The 26053-nt window shown below is 38.1% G+C and overlaps 1 protein-coding gene across 1 annotated transcript in view; it reads left to right on the top strand.

The window, feature by feature from the left end:
• The window catches only part of TANC2 (tetratricopeptide repeat, ankyrin repeat and coiled-coil containing 2), a 370144-nt gene that overhangs the window by 207522 nt on the left and 136569 nt on the right, over positions 1-26053 (top strand). The window contains exon 5 of the mRNA XM_083378993.1: positions 14046-14147. Coding sequence (XP_083235119.1) covers positions 14046-14147 — 102 coding nt within the window. The remainder of the gene's footprint in view (positions 1-14045; positions 14148-26053) is intronic.

Genomic DNA, 26053 nt, shown 5'->3' with positions numbered 1-26053 from the left:
AAGAGCAACTTCACACACATAGGTTTTGATGGACAAAAGAGCTGCTTATCGGTTTGGCAAAGCTGAAGGTAGCAGAATAAAATGGGAAGAATTCAAGTAGCGTATAAGGAACAAGTTACTCAAGTTTTCTTTTGGTCTTTGGCCTTATATAACATTATTATTAATTACTAATCCTACTAGTAAGAAGTAATAGGCAAAAGGAATTATAGGCAGGAGATAGAAGAAAAGAAGTATAAATCCAGATTATATAAATTTTATCTCTCTGTATCTTCCTACCTTGCCAAGCAACCTTGTTTCAATCACACCCATACCCATCCCATTTGTTGTCTTTACATTTCTCACTTCTCTCTTTTGAGACCCACATCAACTCCATCCAATCTCTGTTTCTTTCTTCATGTATTTGCTTTGTATTTCAATTCTCATTCAGTCTAAACCAGCGGTGTCAAACTCACAATGTCACGTGATGTGTTGCAACGTATTGCGACTTTTTCTGGCAATGAGGTGGTTGCAGTTTTGGCATGATGCATCCGGCCTGTGGGTCGGCGGTTTGACACCCCTGGTCTAAACCATTTCAACATACTGTAGTTTTCCCATACTAATTACTTTTGTGTTTAATCCACATTTGTTCATCATCAATTCCTTATGGGCACTATGATTTCTTTTTAAGAAGAAATATACTTCTTAAGTAACATATTTTCACTGCATTCTACTTTTTATATTTATCTGGCATACTTAGTTCTCATTTCCAGTAAAAAAAACAAACCTGACATGCTCTTATACTCAGCAACATTCACTGAGTCTCAAGACTAAAAGCCTTTGATGGATCTTTCCTCCATTTCCCTTTAGAGCTGTCGATGTTAATATTTGCTACTTCTACTGGTAAGGAATTTGTCTGGTTTATTTTGCACGAGATGAAATGCTATATTTCAGGTGTCCTAAATCTACTCCTGATTATCCATTTGTTCTTATTCTTTCCTTTCTGCTTTTCTATTTAGTTGAAGGACAGTTTCATCTTATCACCAAAAAAAAGCTCCTAATAAGGAACTCGTTTTTAAATCAGTCCCTCATTCCTTTGAGGTCACTATGATTACATTTGTGTTACATGCAACAATAATATAACCACTGTTTTCTACTTGTTCCATAATATCTTGTGTTAGATTATGGACAGTTTTAAAACATTAAATAATGGATAGTCTTCCCCCTGGTACATTCCAAGACTAATTGTAAGGATAGGGTATCTAGAAATTTAGTTTCTTTGTCATTGCCTGAGCATGAATGCCAAATATATGAAAGTCTAGCTATTACAATTTCTCCTTTGCATGGCATCCTTATTTCACTCATCATCTTAGTATCACCCTCCACATTTTATCAGGTGAGTGGTAATATATCCCTAGATATAATTTATATTTGTAGCCCTATTTCCATCAATAGTGATTCTATGGAGAAATCTGGTCTTTCACTTTTTTTCTAACACATCGGTAGTATGTTGTCCTTGATACAAAGAACAGAGGAATTTCAAGTGTACCTATTCCTGTTCTTTTTATAAAGGTCGGATCCAGGAATGAGCTTATCTACTAGCTCTCTCCATTCTACACACTAGATTTATGTCCTCATTCCAAAACCAAATACAGTATTTTAATCCCCCCCCCATTGTAGACTTCAAGGAGTTTAGTACTGATACAGAAACACTTGTATACCCAGTATTCTTTTTTGATGTGAGCACTTTTTACAGCCTTTTTGTCTCTTTCTAATCATCTAACAATCATGCTACGCATTAAACCAATGTTATATTAGCCCATCTGTGTTTCTGATGATCAAATCATTCATATCCACCATAAAAGGACATGTGGTTTTATCACTTAGGGACTCAGTCCTTCCTAAAGAGATAGATCTCTTTCTTAGCCTTAAACAAAATTGTCATCCTGGGAGTGGGACAAACATAACCTACTATCTATTAGTCTTCTTTAGATATCACTTTGGCCCCTAAGCACTTCATTTCATTTTAAAATGCACTAAATCTGTAGTTTTAAGAAATATATGTGTTCTCTGTGGGTCTGGATTGCACTGCACTGAGTACTCAACTACAAGTTATGCTGTTTTATGTGCACTAACTTGGAAAACACAGTCTGATGTGCTGGCTTTTTACCTTCAAACTCTTATAAATTATTTAGGAACTGCTCATATCTTAGCTCATACTTTGGTTGAGTTTGGAGCTCTGATTTCTTCAGACAGTTGCTAAACATACGTTGACACTTAGTCTTAGGAAGCTCATGTACTAATCCCTATTACACTCTCTTATATTTATTTTTATTTATTTAACTTATTCAGTTGCTAAGATCACTCAATTACAAAACTAACTCCTCTTCCAGTTATCCTTTTTATTAATTTAGCTAGTTGTGGTTTTCCAATTATTGATTCTGTTTCCAAAGAGTTCCACCTCGGGCTGAGCTCTTGGCTAAGGAAGATAACTCTACCCACTAGGAAATCATGTGATCAGTAAATCAGCTGCAGCGTCCTGTCAGACTATTGTTCAACAAGCAAATAATAATAATAATAATAATAATAATAATAATAATAATAATAATAATAATAATAATAATAATTTTATTTATATACCGCCCTTCTCCCGGAGGACTTATATACCGCCCTTCTCCCGGAGGACTTACTTACACCAAGTAAGCCAGATAAACAACACTGGTTCATCCAATAAAGTAAACAAATGAAGTTGCTCAACACCAGAATTTAACTAGCCCCAGGCCTCTATGGCAGGGATGTCAAACTCAATTTCATTGAGGGCCACATCAGCATTGTGGTTGCCATTGGGTGGGCCGTGTTGGTGTGGCTGGGATGGGTGTGGCCTACTGGGTGGGCATGGCCAGCTCGGCATCACTTGCAACAAGGGTACCTGGACAGGGCTAGGCAGGCCTGGGGCAGATCTGGTGGAGGACAGTGGGACCGGGGTGAGCACCAGGACATGGTCCACTGGAGGAGGCTCACTGTCCCTTTCAGGTTGTGCGGGAGGGTGGGATCCCGGACAGTGGCATGGGCTGCCCAGAGCGTTGGGCAGCGGAGGTCAAGCACCTAACCATCAAGTTCAGGGACCCTGCAGCCCAGCCTAGCCTAGCCCCACTTCCCCAAGGGGGCACCCAGCTGCGCTTACCTCCATCTTCAAGCTGCTGCTGCTGTGCTTGCTATCCTTGGCCAAGTTGCTCATAGTGTGTGCAGGAGGGCAAAATGTGTGGGTCAGAGGGAGACCCTCTCCCTGTGAGGAGACCTGGCTTTGTAACCAAAGCATCCTCAGCATTAGGATGGGAGACCGCCAGGAAAGGTCAGGAGGAGGGGACAAGGGGATGGCAAAAGAGCAACAGGGCTGCTTGTGGCCAAGTATTAAGGCAGGACTTCCCTCAGACCCTTCCTTCCTTTCATAACCAACCTTCCTTCCTTCCTTCCTTCCTTCCTTCCTTCCTTCCTTCCTTCCTCCCTCCCTCCCTCCCTCTCTCCCTCTCTTCCTTCCTTCCTTCCTTCCTTCCTTCCTTCCTTCCTTCCTTCCTTCCTTCCTTCCTTTCCTCATGGTTTGAGATCATTGTTGTTTGAACTAGTTGCAACGTAGTATGTATCTTATTTTTTCTTGGTATATTCTTTCTGCAGATCTCTAGTTTTCCATGATAGCCAAATATCAAGATTTTCCTTTCTCTGCAGACAGCTTTAAAATCACAGTTGAATAAGTATTTGTAATCCAGAAAGGTCATTTTTTTCTTCCAAAGTTTATAGTTCTCTCTTTGTAGGCAGCCCAAGATGTTTTCTTTTAGTCACAGCTATTCTGTGTTATTAAGGCATTGAAGGTCACCCAAAAACAAATTATCTTTTCCTGGGCTTTGCCAGTTCCTGTATTGAAGCAACTACAATATTTTCATCCACCACTAGATGTCAGCATCAGTTTGTTTTTCAGTTTTTAAAATAAACAATTATTTTGTTCTATTTTCATGATTTTAAAAAGAAATATTAACACATTCCACCAATTTCAAACTTATCCAGATTTAGGTTTTATATTCATTTCATTTTAGTATATTTCTTTCCCCACTTAAGGGTTTAATTCGCCGCTTCCATCTTTAGGAGGGTGGGGCAAAGATCCCCCTCCTTCTCACTTTTGGAGGCTTTTTGCTTCTTGGTTTTTTCCCCCCCTTAGGAAATCAATTTTCAAGTAGAAGAGAGAAAATCACTGTTCTTACCCAGTTCCAAGCATGTTGCTTACAGTCAGCTTAAAATATTCCTTTTGGGTTTCAGCTGCTTGTAGCTTAGGCTAGATTCTGAAGTTAAGCTAGCCTTTCTCCTGATCTCTCTCTCTCTCTCTCTCTCTCTCTCTCTCTCTCTCTCTCTCTCTCTCTCTCTCTTTCTCTCTCTCTCTCTCTCTCTCTCTCTTTCTCTCTCTCTCCCTCCCTCCCTCCCTCCCTCCCTCCCTCCCTCTCTCTCTCTGGACTGATGGCATATATTTTGTTTAGATTTTATCTACTATTTTTTGTTTTTATACTTTATAATCATTTTGTATCTTGTTAGTCTCCAAGAGTCTTGTGATTGTATGCCAATACATTTGCTTGTTACCTAAGCAAATAAGACACAAGATTTTATTATATGCATATATGAAACATTATTTATATCCAGAATCAACAAAAGAGTGTTGCTCAACATAATACTCTTACATATCTTGAATACTTTTTTATGAGCATCTGTAATTTATTTATCATATTAATTAAAATTTGACAGTGCTATTAAAAATTGCCATAACATTTGAGTTGCCAATTAGCTATTCTATTCTAAACACTAGTGTAAATAAACAAATCCAGCAAAGGGGTTAATTTATTTATTTATTTATTTGTTTGTTTTTATAAACCGCCCTTCTCCCGAGGGACTCGGGGCGGTGTACAGAATAAGGTAGGCATACAGAATGAACAATAGTGAAAAAAACAATAGTAAAATACAAACTGGGACCCCAATTAGAGCTATCAGGCCAGGCCGGACTGCTGGAACAGGTACGTTTTTAAGTCGCGCCGGAAGGTGCGGAGGTCGGGGGCCATCCGGATTTCGGTTGGTAAGCTGTTCCAGAGGGCTGGCGCCCCCACTGAGAATGCCCTCCCCCTGGGGGCCACCAGCCGACATTCCTTGAGCGGTGGCACCCTGAGGAGGCCCTCTCTGTGGGAGCGCACAGGACGGTGGGGTGCTGACATTGGCAGAAGGTGCTCCCGTAGGTAGTCCAGACCCATGCCATATAATTATATAGTATAATTTACTATATAATTATATAGTAAAATTATATAGTATAATTTACTATAATTAGTATGCTATAGTTATATGACTGCCCAATTTAATATGATTTGGGCTGTTATACAAAACTTAAACAAATATAGAAAATAGCACAGGCTTCTGAAATAAAATACAGTAAAAGAAATATAAAGTGGTTGGAATTTGAATTTAATGTGTTGAATCCTACTAAATAGGAATCCTACAATAGGAACTCTGCTTCTCATGACCCAAAACCTAGGGTGGGAGCCAGGTTAAATTTCCTTTCTAAAAGCTTTTCTAAAAGCCTAAGGGCCAGGGGTGTAAAACTGGTGGCCTATGGGCTGGATGTGTCTCGTGTAGGCCATGCCCACCCCTGCTCCACATGATCAAGTTTGACACCCATGCTAAGGGCCAACATATATGGGACTCCTGATTCCACAAGATGACATTGTTTTAGACAAAGGATCCAGAATGTGCCCTCCCTGTTGGAACATGTGGGATGGAAAGACCAGATACCTTCTTGCAAGAGGGTGATACAGCAAATAATCCATGCAAGATTTTATAGATGATAACACAGAAAATTGCATCTAGAATACTACAGAGAGCCAGAGGATTTCACAGAGCAGAAATATTACATGAGCACAACAATCAGTATTCATAATTACCCATGTCACTGTGTTCTGGATTGATGCTTCTGGATATCTCAAAGAGAGCTCTGTGTAGAGGGGGTTTCGATAATTCAGTTGAGTAGTTACTGAAATGTGAGTGACAGCTTTATTTATGTGGCCAGGAACAGAGACATACAATTAAGTATAATCCACAGAAGTATCTCTTCTGCTGCTTTATCCTTTATGAATTTGCATAGACACTGCTAGAAACAGAAACTTACAGGTGTGTGAGTGAAAGCAAGCAATCCAGAGACTTATTGTCCAGTCTGCTCAAGTGATTGTTCTTGAGAATCCTAAAGAGATGAAAGAAAGAAAAGTTAGAACAATACATAGACAAAATCATGTTGTCACAATGTTGTCCTTTTCATTAGTCCATGTGCAGTGGTGAGACACTTATGATGCATAATGATCAAGGGCCCTAGTGGGCAGGGAGCATTCTCCCTTTGCATCCAGCTACCTCAAGGATGACCTGAGGCCAGGTCACAGTAAAGAAGGGGTTGGGGATGCATATTCCTTCACGTTAGTTACATAGGATGAACATGAGAGTACTGTATACACACAAGTACTCAGTCCAAGGATAGGCCCTCCAATCCTGTTTTTAATGGAAGAAATTGTGTTTTCAGTGAAACCTCTAGAGGGGAAAAATTAATATAGGAGAATACATTTCAAATGAATACTCCCACTAGAAAGAGAGTATCTCTGATTTGAACATCTGAAAAGAAGACACAATCAGAATAGAGCTGGAATGGACCTTGGCAGTCTTCTAGTGCAACCTCTTGCTCAAACAGGAGACTATGCAGCATTTCAGATGTGGCTGTCCAATCTCTTCTTAAAAACCTGCAGTGATGAAGCACCCACAACTTCTGACAGCTATTCAACTAATTAATTATCCTCACTGATAAGAATTTTCTTCTTAACTCCAGGCCCCTTCTCTCCTTGATTAGTTTCCATCCATTGTTTCTTGTTCTGCTCTCTGGTGCTTTAGAAAATAAGTTGACCCCTCTTTGTGACAGCCTCTCAAATACTGGAATATTGTTATTATGCCCCCCACAGTCCTTTTCTCTAGCCAAACCCAAATCCTGCAACCATTTTTCATATGTTTTAGTCTCCAGGCCTTTAATCATCTTAATTGCTCTTCTCTGCACTTTTTCCAAAGTCTCAACATCTTTGTAATGTGTCCAAAACTGGATGCAGTATTCCATATGTGGCCTTATTAAGACTTTATATAGTGATACTAATACTTCACATGATTTAAATTCTATGCCTATGTTTGAATAACTGAGGATTGTATTAGCTTTTTTGGCTGCTGTCGCACACTGCTGGCTCATATTTAAGTGGTTGTTCACTAGTACTCTAAGGTACGTCTCACAGTTACTGTTTTTGAGCCAGGTTTCACCTAATCTATATTTGTACCTTTGGTTTTTCCTGCCTAAGTGTAAAACCTTGCTTTTCTTCATATTAAATTTAATTTTTTTGGATAGGGGCTATTGTTCAAGTCTGTCAAGGTCTTTTTTGGATCCTGAACTTGTTTTCTGGGGTATTGACTATTCCTGCCAGCTTAGTGTCATCTGCAGATTTGATGAGTTCCCCTTCTATTCCCTCATTTAATTCATTTATGTTTATGAAGATATTGAAGAGTACTGGGCCTAAGATGGAGCCTTGTGTTACCCCACTGCTTACTTCCCTCCATGTGGATGTAGTATCATTAAGGACTACTCATTGAGTACAGTTTGTCAGCCAGTTACAAATCCATCTGGTGGTGATGCTGTCTATCCCAATTTTTTTTTTAGTTTACCAAGAAATAGGTTATGATCTTTGTCAAATGCATTGCTGAAGTCTAAATATAGTATGTCCACAGCATTTTGCTGGTCTACTAATTTAGTCACTTTGTCCAAGAATAAAATAAGATTGATTTGGCACAATCTGTTTTTAACAAACCTGGGCTGGCTTTTATTTATTTTTATTATTTTTTCCATTATCTTCCCAGCTATTTATATTAGGCTGATTGGTCTGTAATTTCGTGGGTTTGTTTTTCCCCCCTTTTTTGAAGATGGGAACCACATCAGCTCTTTTCCAATCCTCAGGTAATTCCCTAGTGTTCCTGGATTTTTGAAAGATATGGTACAATGGTTCTGAGATAACATCTGCCAGCTCCTTCAGAACTCTTGGATGTAATCCATCAGGTCCAGTGATTTATATTCATCAAGATCTGATAGGTGTTCTCTAACCATTATTTTGCTTATCTTAATTTTTATTTCCAGTCTGTCTTTTATAGTTAGGTTTTTGGTAGGTTGGGCTATAGTTTCTTTTTGCTGAAGACTGATGCAAAGATTAACTTAAGCAGTTCTGCTTTCTCCTTGCTGCCTGTTACTTCCTTGCCATCTTCTCTCTTTAGTGTACCTACTGTTTCTTGATTTTTTTTCTTGTTATTTATATGTTGAAATAAACTTTTTTATTATTATCTTTGATTTTTGTTGCAAGTCTTTATTCATCCTGAGCCTTTGCTTTCCTGACTTCACCTTTGCAGATTCAGGCTATCGGCTGATATTCTGCCTTAGTTATAAGTCCCTCTTTCCATTTTTTTATACTTGTCCTTTTTGTCTTTCATTTTATCAGATAGATCTTTGTGCAACCATGCTAGCTTCTTTTGGATTTCTTGCTTTTCTTTTTCATGGCATTGTGCTGAACTGGGCTCTTATGAAATGGGCTCTTCTTGGGTTCTTTTCCCTTTTAGGATTTTCATCCATGGAATTTTTCTTAGACGGTCTCTGAGTTTGTTGAAATCAGCTCTTTAAAAGTTTAACACACTGGTTGAATTATGTTCAATTGTTTGTGTTTGCTTTTGCCCAAGGTTCCAGCAACTTCAACTCCCTCTATCACTTCTTCTCTATTAGTAAGAATTAGGTCCAGTAAAAAATTTTTTCTAGTTCTGTCCTCTACTTTTTGGATGACAAAGTTGTCAGTTAGGTTTGTTACAAATCTGTTTGTTTGTTGTTTGTTCTCCCACTTGCTGCAGAGTTTGTCTCCAGTTGATACCAAGATAATTAAAGTCTCCCATGTGGTATGTTTCCTACATAGAGTCATTAATTGTTTAGCAAAAAGTTCATCTATTTCTTCTGCTTGGTTGGGTGGCCTGTAGTATATGTCTATAGCGATGTCATTTTTTTTTACCTTTAATATTGGCCCATATGGATTCTAGGAGGTTTTCACCCTTGGTTTTGTGGATTTCTATAGAGATGTAGTGACCTTTTATATATAATGCAACTCCACCTCCTCTTTTGTTAGGTCTGTTTGTTTTGAATAGTTTGTATCCTTCCATCAGTACAATCCAGTCATGAGTTTCATCCCATCATGTTCCAGTAATGGCAACTATATCATATCTAGCTTCATGTACTAGTATTTCAAGTTCACACTGTTTGTTCCCAAAACTTTGAGTATTCATGTATAGGCATTTGACTCCTTTATGGGTCTTGGGTATGTTTCTTATATCACCTACTTTGTAACTGGGTTTTCTATCCCTTTCATCACTCTCTATTTTATTGTGTTTTTCTTTTTATTCTTCTTTCCCTTTGCTCCCTACCTCTTTATATGATTGGTTATCTAGTAGTTTTTGCTTGGAATCAGGTTCTAAAGATCTTGAAGATTGTCTTCCCCCCCCCCCTCAATTTTAGTTTAAAGCCCTTCTGATCAGACAGTTGTCTTCCGAATATATTCTTTCCAGTTCTTGTGAGGTTCAGTCCATCCCTTGCCATCCCGTAGCCCTTCATATAGGTAATGCAAACTATTGTCTAGGACAGGCATGTCAAACTCGCAAGATCACATGATGCTGCGCGATGTATCATGACTTTTTCCCCATTGTCGGCAGTGGAGTGGGCGTGGTTTTAGTATGATGCATCCGGTCCGCAGGCTGGCAGTTTGACATGCCTGGTCTAGGAAATCGGAGATCTCTTGACGATGCCAGGTTTTAAGCCAATGGTTTTTTTCTAAAATCCTTTGCTCCCTCATTGGATTTTGACTTTTGTTGGAAATATACATAAAAACACCACTTATGCTACTAATTCTTTAACTGTCCTCCCTAGCTGTCCGTAATCTCTTGTTATTGTTTTTAGATTCATTGTTGTGTCATTGGTCCCCATGTGTAAGAGAAGAAAGCTAAGACATTTGTGATTCATTTGGGGAGGGGGGTGCTGAATCATAGTGAGGATTGCCATATATTTCAACCGGGTAATTATTAAACCCAACCAACTGTAAGCTATGTCACCAACCACAACAATCCATGATTGTGCAATATGTAAACACTGTCTAAAAATAATGATTTAACAATGAAAATACTTTCTAAAAGAGCAACTGCTTGTTCAAATGTTCCACTCTAACTCTGGAGTTTAGCTCCAACAAATCCCACAATATCCGGACAACAAGTAAGTAAGTATGTATGTATGTATGTATGTATGTATGTATATATGCCGCCCTATCTCCCGAAGGACTCAGGGCAGCTAACAACAATAAAAGACAATAATACAAATGTTAAAAAAGAATTAAAGCTCCAATGATAAAATATTAAAAAACATTTTTAAAAATCCCTATTGTCAGTCCAGGTCAGTCTGATGGAAAAGAAATGTTTTAAGGCCACGACAAAAGGACCGGAGGTCCAGGGCCATCCGGAGCTCAAGGGGAAGTTGATTCCACAGGGCTGGCGCTCCCACAGAGAAGGCCCCTCCCCCTGGGGGTCGCCAGCCAACATTGTCTAGCCGACGGCACCCTGAGGAGGCCCTCCCTGTGTGAGCGCACCGGGTGATGGGAAGTCGTTCCTGGCAGCAGACGGTCCTGCAAATATCCCGGGCCTAAGCCATGTAGGGCTTTAAAGGTAAGAACCAGCACCTTAAATCTCATCCGGAGGGCAACCGGTAACCAATGCAGCTCACGCAGGAGGGGTGTAATATGGGAGTATCGGGATGCTCCCATCACAACCACGCAGCCGCACTCTGCACCAGCTGGAGCCTCCGGGTGGTCTTCAAGGGAGCCCCATGCAGAGAGCATTGCAGTAATCTATACGGGAGGTAACAAGTGCATGAGTGACCGTACGTAGAGCATCTCGGTCCAGATAGGGGTGCAATTGATGCACCAGGAGAACCTAGGTAAATGCCCCCCTGGCCACAACTCCTATATGCTCTTCAAAACTGATGATGATGAAGCCAGTCTCCTCTTTAGGAAATAGGAGTACAGACTTTGCTGATACTCTGGTTACATTTTACTACAAGCTTTGTCCTTTTCTCTGTTGGTCATTTTGAGTCATGTTTACATGCTGGCTAAGCAACTAGGAATAAAATAGAATAGAGCTGGAAGGGACCTTGTAGGTCTTCTAGTCCAGCCCCCTGCTTAAGCAGGAGAACCTATACCATTTCAGACAAATAGCTGTCCAGTCTCTTCTTAGAAATCTCCAGTGATGGAGCACCCATGATTTCTGAAGGCAAGCTGTTCTACTGGTTAATTGTCCTCACTGTTATGAAGTTTCTCCTTAATTCCAGGTTGCTTCTCTCTTTGTTCAGTTTCCAACCATTGTTTCTTGTCCTGCCCTCTGGTGCTCCGGAGAATAATTTGATGACCTTTTCTTTGTGGCAGCCCCTCAAATACTTTAGTAACATACTGTTTGGAATGCTTAAAATCAGTGTAATGCTTGAAATAATGAAATGATTAATGTATGTATGGAATTATCAGTCAAATTCATATTACTGGAGAGTTACTAGAAATATTGTGATCCCTTCACACCTTTACATATGATCTTCTTCTCTTACCATTTCTTCTTTTATACCTGCCTAGAAACCTCATTCCTATAGTTTTTTTCATCTTCAGTTTAAACATCACCTTGTCTCACTGGTTTCTCTGTATGCTTGAAACTGCCTATTTAAATATGTGTAACTAAAACAAGATGAGCTGCCGTTTTCTTTCTTCTATTTCTTTGTTGAACTTTAAAGACAAAGCAAAGCATAAATTTTGTTTTTCTCTGAATGAAAAGCAAAACAGTCAGTGAACATTGTGAATATCTTGTGTACCAGTGGAACAAAACTCAAATGTACGTCAAGTGTTTCAACACAGGAAATATTGCAAAGTTCAACATGGTCCCTGGTACCTCAATTCTTGCTCCTAGTGAGTTTTTTTTTTTAAAAAAATCCTGATTACCAATGGTTATACCATAGAACTCTGGTTGGAAAAGAAGCAACAATGACAAGTTTAATACAGTGCAGGCTATATTACAGTACAACAACAGTAAAAATGCAATGTTCTGTTTTTATTTTGTAGCTTCTTTCTGTGCAAATCATTGTGTTTTTTCAATGCTGCAGTACTCAATAGTAAAGCATATTTTTGGCATCCATCAGAGGAACTATCTATAACATGCATGCAGTAAACTTAGGATTAGACAGGCATTCTGTTTATACGTACATCCAAAGGCTTCTCACATTCACTGTTTATGCTTTACTGATTTTCCCACACCCTGCTGTACAACTGTCTTGAACTCTGCCAGAGAGTATCTTAAAGTTCAGAATGGTTTGCAGTTATGCTGTAAGCCAGGGTTTCCCAACCAGGGATGCTTGCACCCACTGGGGGTGCGAGACAATATTGCAGGGGTAACAAAAACTTGGGTTTTCAAAATTATAGTGTATATGCATAATTTGTTGCCATTATTTCAAACTTTTGTAAGGGGTGCGAAAATATATCAGAAGCGTTCTAGGGGTGCGGGGTATAGAAAAGTTTGGGAACCACTGCTGTAAGCAGTTATATACATGTCTTTTTACAGGCTTGTGTAAAGCATTTGAAAGAGATCCTTTGCAAAGACTTCAGTATAAATGAAGCAGGGGTTTTAAAGCATTATGGTAGCTGCATTCTTCAGAAAATTTACTCAGATATTTTCAAAATTGTTCTCTTGTGTTTCCAGACACTTGCTCCACTGAGAATCTGAGCAGAAATCTTGTCTCCATGTGCACCTATACTTTAAATAACCTATACCACACAGGTTCTATAAAATATATTACAACTAGTCCTTGTCTTACGACCACAATTGAGCCCCAAATTTTTGTTACTAAGTGAAACATCTAACATTTTGCCCCATTTTATGATCTTTTGTGCCACAGTTGCTAAGCGAATCACTACAGTTGTTAAGTTAGTAACACAGTTGTTACATGAATCTGACCTCCCCATTGACTTTGCTTGTCAGACTGTCACAAAAGTTGATCATATGATCATATGACTGTTTTTCACACTTATGGGGCAAAACTCACAACAACAGTCTTGCAAAGCAATAGAAACGGGCTCATTTGTGGTCATAAGTTGAGGACTACTTAGGAGCAGTGGTGGCGCAGTGGTTAGAATGCAGTATTACAGGCTAATTCTGCTGATTGTCAGGGATTTGATTCTCACCGGCTCAAAGTTGACTCAGCCTTCTGTCCTTCCAAAGTTGGTAAAATGAGGACCCAGCTTCTTGGGAGCAATATGCTGAATCTGTAAACCGTTAGAGAGGGCTGTAAAGCACTGAGAAACAGTATATAAGTCTAAGTGCTATTGCTTATTGCTACTTGTATTTTGTCCACCTTAGGTCTTGTGATGCTAAGGGTTGTGCAGTCACAAGTCTATATGCCTTTTGTGATGTGGAATTTGGATTAGGTGATATATTTATAGTCAGGTAGGATTTGCACCAAGAGATGATGGTATTAACATCACAAAAATTAGATTTTTCTAGGTCCCAGAGAAGATTATCTATGTCTGAGGAAAATGGGCAGTAAGAAATAGGACACACACACACACACACACACACACACACATTTATGTGTTCTAGCACATACTTACAACCAAAGCTCACTGAACGTAATAAATGTGGATAATTCTTTGTTTTGAGAAATTGTGAGAGACATCTGCAGTACTTTAAATTTGTTACTGTAGTGTAGATCATATCTTTTCTATAAAATAAATAGCTCCTCCTTTAGGCATAAACAATAAATAAAAAGTGGAGCTGATCTTGGCTTGATACTGTTAACTGATTTTATATGGTGTTATTGTACATTCACATTCATTTATATCCATGTCTTCTCTTTCTATTTTTCTCTTAAGCTCCATTAAGGAAAGCCAAATTTGTTGAGAGCCCTCGAATTCCAGAATCTGACCTTGGCTCACCATCAACACCAAAACTGGATCTTGATGCCTACTGTCCTGGTAAGCATGTGGCAGAATGCCTATGCATTCTGAAAGAAGGAGAGAGGGTCTGTATTATTTCAGCAAGATTTCCCCTTCTTACATGTTTTTAACTTGAAAGCTGGCAGTTTTTATTTCTGGCAGATAGAAGTTGTCAGAAGTGACAGTTTTATTTTTGACAAACAGTTGTAATTTAATATTTGTTACTTTACAGATTTAAATTAAAGCTTCAAAATTCAAAATTTCAGAACTTCAAAATTGGAATTATTTCATAAATAACAATACTGCTTAGATAGTCCAAAGCCACGGATATTTATTTAGTTAATGCACAGATGCATAGTACTTTGGAAAACAATGAATTATTACAAGGACTCCCTGGAATTTGTATGTCAAGCTTCTTTAGACTGAAACACTGATACTGAAGATACAGGGAGCACAGTTTTATTTTATTCTTAGCCAGAAAAGAGACTGTAACATGTTTATAATACTAAAATTCTGATTGTTTCCAAAATAAAGCTCTGAATGTGTGTTGGTGTGTGGGTCGTATTATCTTATAAACTTATATTTTTGAGCAAATATATTTTAAACAATTAGTAAAAGAAAGTCAGGAAAAGAGAAGTACAAAAATAAAACATCACGCCCAATTGATTGCAGAATTCCACAGAATAGCTAGAAGAGATAAGAATGCCTTCTTAAATGAACAGTGCAAAGAAATAGAAAAAAAACAATAGAATAGGGAGGACCAGAGATCTCTTCAAGAAAACTGCAGATATGAAGGGAACATTTCATGCAAAGATGGGCATGATAAAGGACCAAAATGACAGGGACCTAAGGGAGGCAGAAGAGATTAAGAAAAGTTGGCAAACTACAGATAAGAACTATACAAGAACGAGCTTAACATCCCAGATAACCACGATTTGGTGGTCACTGACCCTGAGCCAGACATCATAGAATGTGAAGTGAAATGGGCCTTAGGAAATCTGAGCAACAACAAAGCCAGTGGAGGTGACAGTGTTCCAGCTGAGCTATTCAAAATCTTAAAAGACAATGCAGTAAAAGTGCTACACTCAATTTGCCAGCAAATTTGGAAAACTCAACAGGGGCCACAGGATTGGAAAAGGTCAGTTTAGATTCCAGTTCCAAAGAAAGACAATTCCAAAGAATGTTCAAACTATCGCACCATTGCACTCATTTCACATGCTAATAAAGGTATGCTTAAAATTCTAGAAGCTAGACTTCAGCAGTATGTGGATCGAGAACTACCAGAAGTACAGGCAAGATTTTGAAGAGGCAGAGGAACTAGAGATCAAATTGCCAACATACGCTGGATCATGGAGAAAGCAAGGGAGTTCCAGAAAAGCATCTACTTCTGCTTCATTGACTATGCTAAAGCCTTTGATTGTGTGGATCACAACAAACTGTGGCAAGTTCTTAAAGTGATGGGCGTACCAGAACATCTTATATGCAGGTTAAGAAGCAACAGTGAGAACTGGACATAGAACCACTGATTGGTTCAAAATTGGGAAAGGAGTCCGGCAAGGTTGTATATTGCTGCACTGCCTATTTAACTTATATATACAGAGCACATCATGACAGAGGCAGGTCTAGATGAATCAAAAGTTGGAATTAAGATTGCCAGGAGAAATATCAACAACCTAAGATATGCAGATAGTGAAGAGGAACTAAAGAGCCTCTTGATGCAGGTGAAGAAGGAGAGTGCAAAAGTGGGCTTGAAACTCAACATTAAGAAAACCAAGATTATGGCATCCAGCCCTCTCAATTCCTAGCAAATAGATGGGGAAGAAATGGAGGTAGTGACAGATTTTATTTTCCTGGGCTCCAAGATCACTGCAGATGGGGACTGCAGCCAAGAAATTAAAAGACGCTCCTGGGGAGGAAAGCTATGGCAAATCTAGACAGCATACTAAAAAGTAGAGACATCACCCTTCCAACAAAAGTGTGTATAGTCAAGGCCATGGTTTTCCCAGTTGCAATGTATGGCTGTGAAAGTTGAGCGCCAAAAAAATGAGGCCTTTGAACTATGGTGCTGGAGAAGACTCCTGAAAGTCCCTTGGACTGCAAGGCGTTCAAACTGGTCAGTCCTAGAGGAGATCAACCATCTTGGAGAACTGCCTTTATCTCTTTGATTCTGAAGGAAGACCAAGATGCTACTCAAGTAAAAAACTATAGACTGATATCACTATTAAATACAGACTATAAGATATTTGCTAAGGTGTTGGCTAATAGATTGATGAGGGTTCTGCAACGGGTGATTCATGGGGATCAAACTGGGTTTATTAGTGGTAGGCAAATGAAAAATAACGTGAGGCATATAGTAGATGTGTTGGAATTTTTGGAAAGGAACAACCAGATCTCTGCGGCGCTAATTTTTTTAGACGCTGAAAAAGCTTTTGATCAACTGAATTGGCAATTTTTGATGAAAGTTTTAGACAAAATGAATTTTGGGGATAAATTTTTGCAACCAATCAGGGCATTATATAAAAAACAAACAGCCCGAATAATAGTTAACAATAGTCTGACAGAAGTATGTAACATTGAGAAGGGCACAAGGCAAGGGTGTCCGTTATCGCCCTTGTTATTTGTGTTAACATTGGAGATATTATTGGTAAAAATACGAAATTCGGAAAGAATTAAGGGTATACGGATCAGAGATCAGGATTATAGATTGAGAGCGTTCGCAGATGATCTGGTTGTTACAGTGACCCAGCCGGAGAGCTCTGTTGTGGACCTGATGGAGATAATAATGCAATATGGGAAGGTTTCTGGATTTAAAGTTAATGTACAGAAAACTAAAATTTTGGCTAAAAATATGACAAAAGGGCAAAAGGCCCTTTTAGAAGGGTTAACTGGATTTGAGATTGTTAAAAGGGTTAAATACAAAATTTAACCTCTAATACAAAATTATATAAAAATAACTATGAAAAATTATGGGGGAAAATTCAAAAAGAAATGGAGAGTTGGGAAAAACTGCAATTGTCTTTGTTGGGGCGAATTGCAGCAGTAAAAATGAATGTCCTGCCTAAATTTTTATTTTTATTTCAAATGATACCGGTTCTTAAGAAAGATTCTAATTTGGAGGAATGGCAGAGAGGTATCAATAAATTTGTTTGGGCAGGGAAAAGGCCACGAGTTAAACTTAAGATTATGCAGGATACTCGTGAAAGAGGGGGTCTTAAAATGCCTAATCTTAAATTATATTATGAAGCTGCTGCGTTAGCAGGTATAAGTGATTGGATTAATTTGACACAAGAGAGATTATTAAATCTTGAGGGCCACGACTTGCTGTTTGGCTGGCATGCATATTTGTTGTATGATAAGAAGGTAGATAATGTTTTTAGAGTGCATATTTTAAGACAGGCATTGCTGAGAGTTTGGAAGAAGTACAGACATAAGTTAGATTGCAAGATACCATTGTGGGCAATTCCAAAACATGCAATAGAAATATACATGCTGGTTTCAAACATGATGTGACTACGTACAAGGAGATCCTAAGCTTGGAAAGAAATGAGTGGTGTCTGAAGCCATATAGTCTCTTGCGAGACGAGAAGATTGTTCAAAATTGGTTTCAATATACTCAGATACGGGCCAGGTGGAAAGAAGACCAGAAAAATGGTTTTACAATGACTGATGAAAATCTGATAAAGCAAATTAGAAATCAGGGACCAGCACATATTAAACGGATATATCTTGCGTTGATAGAGATTGATTCAGAAACAGAACTTGTTAAGGATTGTATGATAAAATGGGCCCAAAACATCCAGGAAGTTATCACAATGGACACGTGGGAAAAGATTTGGGTGAGGAACGTAAAATTTACACAAGCTCAAAACTTAAGAGAGAACTTTTATAAAATGTTTTATAGATGGCATTTAGATCCTAAAAAGCTTGCAAGTATGTTTCCGAATTATCAGCCAAAATGCTGGAGATGTGGAGATGAAGATGCAACATATTTTCATGTATGGTGGACTTGTAAAAAGATCAAGGTTTTTTGGATAAAAATTTGGTGGAATATGCAGAAGATTTTTAAGCAAAGGATAAAGTTTTGTCCGCAATTCTTCTTGTTGGGAATAATTACGGATGCTACGGTTGTGGACACTAAGTTGATGTTAAATTTAATTACGGCAGCAAGACTTTTAATAGGTCAGTATTGGAAGAAAGAGGAACTGCCGACTATAGAAGAGTGGACTTTAAAGGTCTCCGACCTGGCAGAGATGGCGAAGATTTCGGCCTATTTGAAAGATCACTCGCAAGAACGTTATATTATGGAATGGAGAAAATGGATTGAGTTTATCCAGAACAAGTATAGGGTTAAGAAGTTTCATGTAGCATTTGAATAAGTCTTCTTTCTTTTTTTTCTTTTTCTATTTTAGTTTTTCTATATATATTTAATATTACTAAGCTTTGTCTTATCCTATATAAGCTAGAGAGTGATGGATTTTAGATTTTATGGTTGTTAGTATATGGTTGTTTATGATTGCTTTTTTTATATATACCTTGTATTTAGCTCTGGGAAGTCGGGGGGGGGGGAGGGGGGGAGGGGGGAGAGGTAGGGGGGGAGGGAGAAGGGAGGGGGAGGGGGGATTGTTAAAGATAAATTGTATGTTAAAACTTTTCAATAAAAAAAAAGAAATTAAAAGACGCTCCTGGGGAGGAAAGCTATGGCAAATCTAGACAGCATACTAAAAAGTAGAGACATCACCCTTCCAACAAAAGTGTGTATAGTCAAGGCCATGGTTTTCCCAGTTGCAATGTATGGCTGTGAAAGTTGAGCGCCAAAAAAATGAGGCCTTTGAACTATGGTGCTGGAGAAGACTCCTGCAAGTCCCTTGGACTGCAATGCGTTCAAACTGGTCAGTCCTAGAGGAGATCAACCCTGACTGCTCTTTAGAAGGCCATATCCTGAAGCTAAAACTCAAATACTTTGGCCACCTAATAAGAAGGAAAGACTCACTGGAGAAGAGCCTAATGCTGGGAAAGATTGAGGGCAATAGAACGAGGTGGCTGGATGGAGTCACTGAAGCAGTAAGCGTGAGCTTAAATGGACTCCAGAAGATGGTAGAGGACAGGAAGGCCTGGAGGAATGTTGTCCATGGGGTCTCAATGGGTTGGACATGACTTTGCAATTAACAATAAGAACAACAAAGTCAAAGCCTGTAGCAATGAGGAAGGACAGTAGTTCTATTTTGTTTTCCTTTTCATTCCTTGTCTGTTTTACTGATTTTCTAAATATTATTGTGCTACAGTTTGCTGCCATATCAAGAGCTTTGCTTTGTTTAGGTTTAAATCCAAAACAAGATCTTTCAGTGGCTCTGGGAGTGCAAACAGTATTTATTTGCAAATCTTTATATGAACCATATTTTCTCTCTGATTTAATACATTTTTCTAGATAGCTTAGTTTTCAGATAAGAGTTGTTTTTCCTTTAGACCATGGGTGTGTGTCACGTGACATGTTGCGATATATCACAACTTTTTTGCATTGCCAGAGCTGGGGTGGACGCAACCTCTGTATGATGCAAACTACGGGCCGGCAGTTTGACACCCCTGCTTTAGACTATCTGAAGAATACCGATTTGCAGCAAATTAATAAAATCAACAACCATAGGATTAGGAAAAAATTCCCTCAAGATAAATTCAGCTTGTGGTGCTTGTATAATTACATCTATGAATTCTTTTTCATAGTAATATAGAGAGCATTGGTTATTGGCTTCTTCCTGGAAATGTTAATTTTCCAAAGTAGCTTATAGTTATGGCATTTGTGGTGAGGTCCCATTTATAGTGGTACTTAAGTTTGTGAACTGTGTGGAATTTTCAATATTTCTGCATAAATATGACCTGAAATGTGATCTGTTGCCCACACTAGTCCTAAAACTACTTAAAAGACAATGAAACTAAACAAACAAATCAAACCATTATAATTTATGTATTTACTTACTTAGGTATTTAGTAAAATGATTCAAAGCTACATATTTGTGTATGGAAAAAGTATGTGAGCCTTTAGGATTATCAGTTCATTTGAAGAGGAAGTTAGATTCCAGGATATCAATTAATGACATGATAGTCAGGTGTGAATGTGGGAGGTCCTACCTTATTTAAAAAACAAAATTCTGGATAAGCGCATGTAACATTTCTGAGGGTCTCTGAAAACAATTATTGATGCTCTTCAAACTAGAAAAGTTTACAAATTATTTTCAGAGAATTTATATATCAGTCCTCTTTTAGGCATATGGTGTACAAATGGAAGCAACAGTAACAGTATTATTATCCTTCCCAGGACTGGCTAATCAATCAAAATCAGACCAATAGCAAGGCATTCCAGGAGATCTCCAATAACTGCAGGATAACATCCACTACGGTGGGAAGGTAACAGCGTTCCGTGCGCCTTTGGCGTCTAGTCATGCCAGCCACATGACCACGGAGACGTCCTCGGACAAGCGCTGGCTCTTCGGCTTTGAAACGGAGATGAGCACCGGCCCCTAGAGTCAGAAACGACTAGCACGCATGTGCGGGGGAACCTTTACCTTTACCTTAACATCTAAGGAACTATAATAGTATATGGGAAAAACCATGGGAGAATGGGCTAAGGAACAATGCCAAAGGAATGATTGTATAAGAGGCAGCTTAGCCCAAATATAGGTAATTGGCCAAACAAAGAGACCCAGAAGAGCCACTCCCTAGTTTCTCAGGCTGTAAAAGAGACAGTGGGAGAATTATAATTTCAGATTTGCAAGAGTGTAGGATTTGGCTTTACAATAAAGTAGAATTGGCTCATCTAGTTGTGTTTCCTATCTTGTCTACTTAATAAGACTGACAAGAACTAAAAGCCTGCCTTTCACTGGTGATGGTGTTCATGAGACCATCAACAGCAATCATGTGCATGGCAGGTTGCAAGGAGAAAGCCACTGCCCTTAAAAAAGAACACTGCTTATTCACAGTGAATAAGCCAGTTATTGGAAGAATGTTTTCTGGATAGACAATACTAAAATAGAACTCTGGGGTTTGAATGAAATGCATTATGTTTGATGAAAGTCAAACACTGCATTCCAGCATAAAAACCTTATCCAATCTGTGAGATATGATGGATCACAATAATTGGTCATCATTGATACAACTGTGAATTTCAGTAGGAGACCATTATAGTGGAGATGGTTGATTGATTAAACAACAGTTCTCATCTCCCCACCATCCTTCCCCTACCCTCCCCATCTTAGTGTTTGGCTTGTATTAACCCATTTATGTACTTAGTATGTATGTACATTTATCTTTTATTATTATAAAACCTAGAGTTATCCTGTTGTAAGATGGGTGGCAAATAAATAAATAAATAAGTTTATTTCTGAATTGTACCAGCAAATTCTACAGGAAAGTGGCAAGATTATTTGTTTGTTTGTTTATTTATTTATTTAACATATGGCATATCATACATGGACTAGCAATATAAATTAACATTTTAACCACATTAGTAGAATCCTATAAAATATCAGTATTAAAATATTAAAACCATTGAAGTGCAGCATTGTTTATACTAAAAATATCAGATACTGGACCGGTATATGCCCTCAATTTTCAGCCAGTCACTATGTGATCTCCAGTTTGACATGGGACCCCGCAATCACACTAAGAGGAGGATACTATGCCCTGTTAGATGCTGTTTGAGATGTCAGTCCTATTCAGGATTGTCCATTGCTGACATGATAGTTCAAAGCCTGGTACCTTTTTTGTGGGATCATTAATATATCATCCTGTGTCTGGGCATTCATTGAACCATTTGGCTTTCCATTGGGAATTGATGTTAAAGTTGTTGGGCAGATGCTGTGCAAGTGCCAGTGGATTTGATTCTTCCTGCTGATAAATGAGGAAGGTTGGCATGCATCAGTAGGAGTGAGTTGTTCATAATTTTTCTGTATTCTCTCACTAGTGCATTTTGCCTTTGTAAAGCTGGTGGTGCTAATTGCTCATAACAGGAAGCCAGCATGTTGGAGTGGTTTTAAAACATCCGCTTATCATCCTCATAGTGTCATTGAGTATGGCGTCTGACTTCCTAGCATGGCAGCTGTTAAGCCATACAGGGGCATAGTATTCTGCTGTGGAGTAGATTCTAGTGCTGATGACTTGATAGTGAGAGCTAAGACTCCTTGTTTAGTTCCACATAATATCTGGAGTGTGTTGTGTCTAGTATTGATTTTTGCCACCATATTCTCTAGGAATTTCTTGTAGGAGAGAGTCTGATCCAATGTTACTCTAAAGTACTTTTTATGGAGATCATAGGGGAATAATTTGTTTTTTAAGTAGGCATTTGGGGCTTCATTTGTTGTTAAGGTGGAAGCACGTAGTTAATGTTTTGCTGGTGCTAGGAGTGAGCCTACAGTCAGTGAAGAATTTCCGCAAGATTTTAAGGTCTTTGGATAGGAGGCTATCAGACAAGTCCCTGCGTTTTTCTTGTATTGCTATGGCCAAATCATCAGTGTATCCAAATTTGCCTACCCTTGTTGCTGGCATATCTGATATGTATGAATAGTGTAGATGCCATTACAGAGCCTTGTGGGAGGCCATTGTCTAACCTTCTTACCTTACTTACATTGCCCCCTATTATTGTCTAAAAGGACCTATCACTCAGCATGTTATCAATTAGTCAATAGAGATTTTTGCAGGGGACATTATGGCAACAGTTTGCCCATCCTTCCAAACTGTGTTGTATGCTGCAGTTAGGTCCATGAACACATCTGTGGTTTTGAGGCCTCATTGGAATCCTGCTTCAAAATAGCCTGTTAGGCTTAGCACCTGGTCTAGACAGCTTTGGTCTTGTCGGAAGCTGGCTTGTTCCATGGGTAGATATTCATCTATTATGAAACTTATCTTAATCTTTCTAGGAATTTGTAGCAGGAGCTCAAAGAGCAATTGGGCAATAGCTTTCAACTCTGTCTATTGGTTTGGCAATTTTTAGAAATGATATATATTTTTTTAAAATTCTGGTGGGAGGCAGCCATTGGAAACTATGTCAGAGGAATTTACCAATTCAATTCCACGTGTGCCTCCTGGAGTTTATCAGGAATTCTGGATGAATGCCATCGAAACCTGGTCCTTTACCACATTTCAGACTACTAATGACAGTGTCAATTTCCTTTGTAGAGAAGACAAGAGTGATCAGAAAGCATGCGGCCTGCTCAGAAAGATGAATGGCGGAGTATATGCCCATTAACCAACATTCAAGAGAAAGTGGGACATGCAATAAGACAATGGCCCCAAATATGCAAATCATATGACCAAAAAATGGTTAAAGCAGAATAAAGTTAATGTTTTGAAATGACCAAGTTAAAATCCTGATTTTAATCTTATAGAGATGTTTTGGAAGGACCTGAAACAGGCAATTCATGTGAAGAAGCCCATCAACATTCCTGAGCTGAAACTGTTGTATAAGAAGGATTGGGCTAAAATTCCTGCAAACTGATATGTGGGAATGATTTCCATTTAACAGAAACATTTAGTTGTACTTGTTGCCTAAGGAGACCACGCTAGTTACTGAAAGCAAAGTTTGCATTTGTTTGCCATATGGAAATACACTTAGTCCTCAACTTAGTACCATAACTGAGTACAAATTTTCCATTGCTAATCAAAACAGTTAAGTCAGTTTTGCCCCATCTTACTTTTCTTGCCACAGTTATTAATTTTAATTTAATTTTAATTTATTAATATTTCTATACCGCCCTTCTCCCGAAGGACTCAGGGCGGTGTACAGGGCAAGAATAAAACACAAAGTTACAAAAATTAAAAAGTAATTAAATACATGCCCATAAAAACAATAAATACATTAATAAAACCCCAATAAAATGATAATAAAAAAAATTAAATGAATCACTGCAGTTGTTACGTTAGTAACACAGTTGTTAAGTGAATTTGGCTTCCCTATTGACTTTCCTTGTCAGAAGATCACAAAAGATGATCACATGACCCCGGGGCACTGCAACTGTCATAAATAGATGCCAAACACCCCACGGGAATGCTGCAACAGTCCTAAAAATGGTAATAAATCACTTTTTTCAGGGTGGTAACTGAATGGTCACTAAACAAATGGTTGTAAGTCAAGGATGTATATAGCTTTTAATCATTTTCCTGAGAGAACTACTCATCTAGTTTCCAGACCACTTTGTTTTTTCTTATACCAATGAAAAAGTGTGGGAAGATCACTTCAGGATACTACGTAGGTTGAAGAGCTAAAAGAGTTTGTTGTGGAGCTTTGATGACAGTCTGTTCCCAGGCTGGGTCCAGGTTAGAATTAGCAAAAGTGGTGAAACAATTTAAGCTGGGTAAAAATTCTATCACTGCTGCAGTTGTGACTAATAATCTAGAATAATCAGTTTAGCACCTGCGTTTTACCTTCATAAATTGTGCTGCACAGGTTTGAAGAAAGTGGAGCTGCACCGTTGTAGTGTTATTTGTAAAAAAAAAAGACATTTAAGATTTAGCTGTGCATTACAGACCACTAAGTATTTTAAGTACTTTATGGAAACATGTTTAACATCTTTATAATAAACATGGGTCAGTTCAAAACATAAATAGATAGTTAGGCTTTAGAGCTGGATGTTTGATTATAGATCATGCCCTAATCTAATTGAAAAGCCTACTGTTAAAACTGGATCTGCAGTATGTGCTTCCTTTATTGAATTTAAATTTGCATTTAATTTTTTCTAGATGTAGGAGATGGTACAAAAAAATTCTACTGTAGAGGGATTCATGCTCTTGTTAATAAATAAACTTTAGGAAAATTGAAGATTAAATATTCAGTGCCCTGTGCAGAGTAATTCCTATTTGTACAGGAGTTGTGGAGATCGTTGGTGCTCTCTGAGCTTGGTTATTGCATACATGAGATGAGCAGGGCTGTATCTTATCATCGATATATTAATTTTATTTTATTTATTTTTTAAATTTTATTGGTTTTCTAATGTTACAATTACCTATTTGAAAAGCAACGTGGCGACTGGATTACAATAATTCAATTACATACAAATACCATTAGTACAAATCTCAAACTAATACAGTAAATATTTCCTCTCTTTTCCCTTTAATATGTATTTTATTTAAACTGACACAATTTTTATTCTAACAATCAAAAGCAACTTTTTAAAATTTATCAATAGTTTTTAATTTATATGTATCTTAATTGTTTTAACACTCAATCTTTCAGACAATCAATAACCTAGTGACTATTTTCCCAATTTTAAGTTAACATTTAATATTTATCATATCCAAAATTTAAATGTCCCCAATTCCCTTTATTCCTCATGAAATCTGGTGTTCAGGGTACACATCTTATCTATTTACATTCTCACCATCTACATCAACAAATTAATAATACAATATAATATTCTTATTTTCTAATAATTCCAAATATCTTAAATTTAATAACCAAAGTTTCTTTCCCCCAACATTTAATACTTTCTCTCTCTTCCTCTTTGTATCCACTGTCTCATGTTTAAACTAATAATTTTTATTCTTACCGCTACATAAAGACGTATTTACTGCATTCATCAATAATCTTTAGCATATATATATATATATATATATATATATATATATATATATATATATATATATATATATTAAAGATTATTGATGAATGCAATAAATATGTCTTTAGTGGTAAGAATAAAAATGGTTATTAGAGCATGTCGATCAGAAGGTCGGCAGTTTGGTGGGTCGAATTCTGAGTGCCGCGTAACAGAGTGAGCGCCTGTTACTCGTCCCAGCTTCTGCCAACCTTCGAAAGCACGTAAAAATACAAGTAGAAAAATAGGGACTACTATGGTGGGAAGGTAACAGCGTTCCGTGCACCTTTGGCATCTAGTCATGCCGGCCACATGACCACGGAGATGTCCTCGGACAAGCGCTGACTCTTCGGCTTTGAAACGGAG

Source organism: Vipera ursinii (assembly GCF_947247035.1).
Source record: "Vipera ursinii genome assembly, chromosome: Z".
Classification (NCBI taxonomy): Eukaryota; Metazoa; Chordata; class Lepidosauria; order Squamata; family Viperidae; genus Vipera; species Vipera ursinii.
The sequence above is the reverse complement of the archived record's forward strand: the minus strand, read 5'-3'. Positions and strand labels throughout refer to the sequence as shown.